Genomic DNA, 6,000 nt, shown 5'->3' with positions numbered 1-6,000 from the left:
GTTTTGTTGTTTGGTTTTGGGTTCTCTTGTGGGGTGTGGGGGTTTCTTTGGTTTTGAAGATGAGTGTTTAAAATATTTTAAATTACTCAGACATTTAAAAATATGAAATGCCTGAAAATGAAGCCAGGTGTTTGTTGTCCAGACGACCCTTCATCACTGTGCCATTAAAATACTTAATTTTCTTGAACAAGGATTTAAAAGTATTTCACTGCCAATAGATCACTCCATAAGATATTGATAGACTTTTTTCTAGCTTTATGAAAAATGTATTTCCCCCAGAAATTGATAGATTTTAAAGATATGATCCAAGTACGTGTCTCTTTGATTCCTTGGCAGTGTTTTCAGGTCTTCAGACTAAGTGAGTTTGTAAAATCTTTCAGTAATTCTCCCACTTTTATTTTCATATTCCAGTAGAAACATTATCAGTGTTTTGTTATTTATTGCATGTATTTTGATTGCCTCTAAAATCTCTTGAAAGTCTTCCACAAAAGGCTCAGCTTCTTAGGGAACAACTATTTGTTTACCTATCTCCCTCCCTAAGCAGCCCATTAAAGCACTCCCTCTTATCGCTCTGTAATTGCATTCTTTGTGACCAAGACGTTTCCATTTGTGTTCTTTATCACACTTACTGGTGTGTACACTGGTATGTCTGTAAAAGTCCCTCAGATTCCTGGTGTGCATATCCTGTTCCAATTCTCCAGCACACCAGGTAACCCTTAGAGGAGGCTTTTGTCTGTCCTGGGAGGAGGGATGTGCTGGCTCCTATGGATCTCAAAGCAGCGTGGACAGGGAAAGCGGAGCAGTGCAGCAACGCTGCTAAGGCAGCCCCTGATGTTTTAGTGACTCCTACCCTCAATGTCAGGGACTTCTCACAGAGCACACACTGCCTCCCAGCTCACCCTCCTCTGACCAAAAGAAATGCTAGCACAATGCTGCAATGCATGACTTCCAATTCAAGTGAGCACAAAATTCACTTCATAATCTTACCATATAATGCAAACTGCAGGTTTGCTCATCACTTGTCTCCTGCCTTACTCTGCTCTTAAAATTGCTCAGTATGCTCTGAAAGATGTGTTGGATGTTTACTTGCAGTGCTTCACTGTCATGTTTAATCAATAATCTTTAAGGTCCTAACTGTACCTTGCTGGTCCTTATGAAAATAACTCAGTCTAAGAACTATTGGTTACTGGAAGATTAGTGTTCTCACACTGAATACTCATCACCACCACTGCTGATGAGAGAAAGGGACTGAGATTGCACACCCTGCTTTTCAAGCTAGGAAGTACTGGGATACAGACATTTCCTCACCTCAATCACAACACAGGATGCAAGGTACTCACTATGTACCTCTTATTTACTCAGCTGTAATTTGACTATAAACGCATTTTACTATTTAGTCATGGGCGATTTTATCACATTCCTCCCTAATATCCCAGTCTTTACTGAACTTATCTTCCTAACATGCCTACAAAGAAAGGTTCCAATTTCATTGAGAAGGAAAGGAAACAAACAACCCTCAGTATTTTGGGGAGCAATTTAAAGAACATGGACTTGATTTGCCAACACCTTTAACACCACACATCTTTGTAGGCCCAGCTCCTACTGACTTAAAATTGCAGCTGCAAAGTTCAGCTCTTCTCTAAATCAAACCACACAGTTTCATGATGTGCAATCAGAAAATGAGTAATACAAACACAGAAGCTGCAGGGAGAAGTGAACTGTCCAGCACATATTCCTCTGGGATAGAAAGTGGAACAGCATTGCTGAGGTACTGATAAATAAAACACGAGCTGAATAAATAGTGCAAAAAGTGCTCCTAGATAAAGAAAACGCCCTGTATACATTTACTTGCTTAGAATAAATGAGAACTGGTTAACTTCTCTAGTACCACCTCAATTAGATCTGGTGTCCCTGGACAGCAGCTGATCTTCTGGGCAGAACTGAACGATCTTTACTCCAAGATGTTTGTGTCCTTCCTGAAATCCATTCTCCTGATGCATGCATATCCTATGGATAGGCAGACCCTCCACACATGGAACATCTCTCATACAAAGAAAGGCTGGCACAACTGGGATTTTTCAGCCTGGAGAAGATTTGGGATGACCTAATTGTGGCATTCCAGTACCTTAAGGGGCTGGAAAAGATGGGGAGAGGCTATTTACAAGGGCCTGGGGTGACAGGAAAAGGGATAATGGCTGTGAACTGAAAGAGTGGTGTTTGAGATTAGATGTTAAGAAGGAATCTGCCCTGGGAGGGTGGGCAGGCCCTGGCACAGGGTACCCAGAGCAGCCGTGGCTGCCCCTGGATCCCTGGAAGTGTCCAAGGCCAGGTTGGACACTGGGGCTTGGAGCAAGCTGGGACAGTGGAAGGTATCCCTGCCCATGACAGGGGTGGCAGTCCGGTGATTTAAGGTCCCTTGCAACCCAAACCATTCTGAGATGCTATGAAAACGAATGAAGTGGAGCTTAGCGTAGCTCTTAGCACCAGTGCACCCGGGGAACGTGAAAGGAGCCAGGAATGGCACCTGGCTTGTTCCAGCACTGCTGTGGCAGCAGGACCAGGGCAGCGACCGTGCCCATGTGCTGGGCTCGGGTGCAGCCACACTTCGAATCCTGTGTTCAGTTTTGGTACCCCACGACATACCAGATATTGAGGTGCTGGAGCCTGTGCGGAGAAGGGTCTGGAGCACGACTCCGATGAGGTGCTTGGGTTACGGCCCGGACGAAAGGAAGTTTATCGAACAGCCAGCGCCTCGCTGTTGGCGCCGCTGGAGTTCCCCGAGGGAGGGCGGTACGGCCCCGGGGGGCGGGGGGAGGCCCTCCCCCTGCCCTGCCCTGCCCTGCCCGGCCCGGCCCGGCCCGGCCCGGCCCGGCCCCGGCCCCTCCGCCGCCCTTTCGCGCCCCAACACGGGCCCGCCCGCTCGCAGCATGGCTCCCCCCGCGCCCGGGGCGCTGCTTCTCCTCCTCCTTCTGCACCTCGCCGCCTCCTCCAAGCTCAACACCCCCAAGGTGCTGCTCCCTTTCACCCGCGGCACCCGCGTCAACTTCACGCTAGAGGCCAGCGAGGGCTGCTACCGATGGTGAGTGCAGGTGCCGCCGCCCTTTGTCTGTTTGTCCCCCCCGCCGGCACCTGCGGCGGCTCCTTGGCCCGCGGCGGGGCCTGATCGCGCCGAGGCAGCCGGGCCCTCTCTCACCGCTTTCGCCTCGCTGCGGGGGGGTTGGGGCGGCTGAGCAGTGCAGGAGCAGACACGGAGATAATCCCTAAGGGGAAAGGTTGTTTATTTTGTGCGGTGGGGGTTAAACCCGCTGGAGAGGGGCAGTGTCTGCAGGCCGGGCCCTGAGCAGAAGGTCCCTGCTTGTAAAGGAAGCTTCCCGCCATGGCTCCGTGCCCGACATGTGCCTCACACCCCGTGTACACCCAGCCACACACCCCGCACATGTCCGTCTGCTTCTTGTTCCGCGCACCCCCAGCTGCTTCTCTCTGTACGCCACATACACGCTCCACCTGCTTTTCACGTACCGTGCCCCCTCTGCCTCCGCACTCCCCTGTGTGCCCACCCTGCTGCCGCGCTCTCCCGCAGTGCCACCCCCGCACACCGCCACAGTCGCGCTGTGCGGGGAGAGCGCCCAGAACTCTGCTGCTGCTGGGGGGGGAAATGCCCCTGCTGTAGTCAGTGATGAAGGTCCTGACAGCTTTGAGCTCAGGATATGGACGTAAAGGAGTCGTAGCTAAGCCGGGAGCCTCTCACTGCTGCTGTAAGTGAAGCTAACAGCACCCTTAGTACTTCACCTGGGGACAATGAAGTCAAGTTTTAAAAGTGAAAGGTTTCCCGGTTTTCTCAGCCTTGAGCACGTGGGATGTACTCCAGGAACTTCTGGCTGGGAGCTCCCTTCCTGCCTGGCACAGGGGGGAGGACTGGGTAGTGCTGAGCACAGGGGCTGAAGGCAAAATCCCACAGCATGTGCAAATTTAGAAAGCTCACAGTAGTCTTCATGTTAAACAAATGTTGCCAACACTTCGTCCTTTCTGTTGCGCTCCGGAATGGTAACTTAATCAGTAGTGAGCAGGAGGTACCCACCTGAAAAAGAAGCGGCAGTCGAGGTATGTTTAGGATGATACTTCCATATGTGCCAGATGGATGCTTGGAGCAGTTTTCAGTTGGTGTTTTGCGTCTGGCGGTTACTGAAATAGGTCTTAAAGGGCTATATTTTCACTTCTCAGTTTATTTGCTTGGTTGTACATTTCTCATCTCTGGCCTGGGTACAAACTTTTGGTTTATGAAAATTTACATATTTGAGGGTGCTTATGCAGAAGAGCAGTAATTAATTTTATTAATTACTAAAGTCAGCTGAAGGAAAGTTATTAGATGAGCTGTTTGTGGTCACGTAATTTAATTTTTAATGAACCACTTTAGTGAAAATCTCACAGCTGTGGGTTTTTTCTCTTTTCTTACTCTAATTTTTGAAGGCTACTGAATCTTTAAAAGGATTTGGTTTGTGAGGTAAAGAACATTGCATAAAACTAAAACCCAAACTCATCAAAGCACTAGTAAAATCTGAAAGTATAGATTGTTTCCTGTTTGCCAGTGGGCTGTTAGGTGATGCTGGGCTGGCTGCAGCCATTCCTGCACATGCTAGGTGCTATCCAGCTGTCAGAAGCACAGAGATCTTTGTTAATCTCACTGAAGTCTACAAATGAAAAGATGTAAGATTGTTGTCCAGAGAAATGCCACATTCATATCTCTAACGGAGGTGATTTTTGTGCACTTCAGAGCATGTTCTATTGGTGCTGTTTGCCAGTATGCAATGGCTCATATCCCTCGTGTTTCAACATCCTTTTCCATCCTCTCCCTCTACCCTTCAGAGATGGATTTTGGTTGAGAATTAAGGAAACACACCTTCTGTGTGCCGTCACTTTCTGTGTCAGGATTGTAAATGGGCGTTTATTCACTTCTGCTTTGCAAGGCCTGGCAGGATGTGGGTTATAAAACCCAACGTGTGCTCAGCAAACCCTCCGGAGGAAGCAGGAGCTGTGTGTATGTGACTGAGCAGAGGAAGCAATTACGTCGGGGGCTCTCTCCCTCTGCACTCCTGTCCCTGCAGACCTGGAAGCAGTCGGGGGTTGGAAAGAAATGGATCTGGAGGAGCAGTACCACAGCCTCTTGCTCACAGGTTTCCTGTGCTTCCTGTCGGAAGGAGCTGGTACTGGAGAGGGGCTGTTGAACTGAACAAGTTAGGAAGTACCAAATGCAACGGCTGGAGAAGCAGTGACTCTTCCTCACGTTTGAGAAATGGTGGGTGTGTTTGCCTGCATGAAAACAGAGATTTGAGTGGAGATGATCAGATTCAGGCCCTCTGTGTCTGGAGAGGGGACTGGGGGTTTGTAATATGGCAGATGGTGGTGTTAGAGGTGGCCTATGAGAGCTGTTCTGGTGTACAGCAGCATCTGATAGCAAATGACGCCTTTTGAAGGCCTGCATTACTCATCTCAAACATTCAGAATTCAAAGACAAGTGTCTAATTTCCTGAAAGATCAGTCTATAGCATGTTGTGACCTTATTTTTTCCTAGTTTCCCTTTCAGCCTTCAAGTTTACCTCTGAAAGTAGGGTATTTTCAAAGTGATTGTAGTAGTGTCTGAGAATTCCACTGATTCAGAGGGAAAAGGTCAAGTTCTGTCATCATCCCAGCAGATTGGGAGCAGTGGTAAAGTTATAAGCATGGCTCTAAAGTATTTTCTGATTTTCAAGATGTTCATGCCTTCTGGAGTTTGGGTTGCCTTTAGGTTAAAATTATTTTTTTGGGAAAAGCTTTGTTTTTAAAGCACACAGTGTTTCCATCTGTAAATATTGTACGTGGTACTATCTTCAGGCATAAAACACAGTCTGTGCAGATATATTTAGCATTTATATTCCATCTGTATTTGTCTTTTAATTACCTTAATTCTGAAATTACACCTGAAAGAATGAAAGCCTTCAGAAGCAGAATGTTCTCCTTGAAACC

General features: G+C 47.9%; 1 protein-coding gene across 1 annotated transcript in view; it reads left to right on the top strand.

Moving 5' to 3' along the window:
• The first annotated feature begins 2,895 nt into the window (after nt 1-2,895).
• NUP210 (nucleoporin 210) overlaps nt 2,896-6,000 on the top strand; it is a 52,600-nt gene continuing 49,495 nt past the window's right edge. The window contains exon 1 of the mRNA XM_014893123.2: nt 2,896-3,079. Coding sequence (XP_014748609.1) covers nt 2,928-3,079 — 152 coding nt within the window. The 5' untranslated portion in view covers nt 2,896-2,927. The remainder of the gene's footprint in view (nt 3,080-6,000) is intronic.

The sequence above is a fragment of the Sturnus vulgaris genome, chromosome 11 (genome assembly GCF_052056855.1).
Source record: "Sturnus vulgaris isolate bStuVul1 chromosome 11, bStuVul1.hap1, whole genome shotgun sequence".
Lineage (NCBI taxonomy): Eukaryota > Metazoa > Chordata > Aves > Passeriformes > Sturnidae > Sturnus > Sturnus vulgaris.
This window is presented reverse-complemented; position numbering and strand designations above follow the sequence as displayed.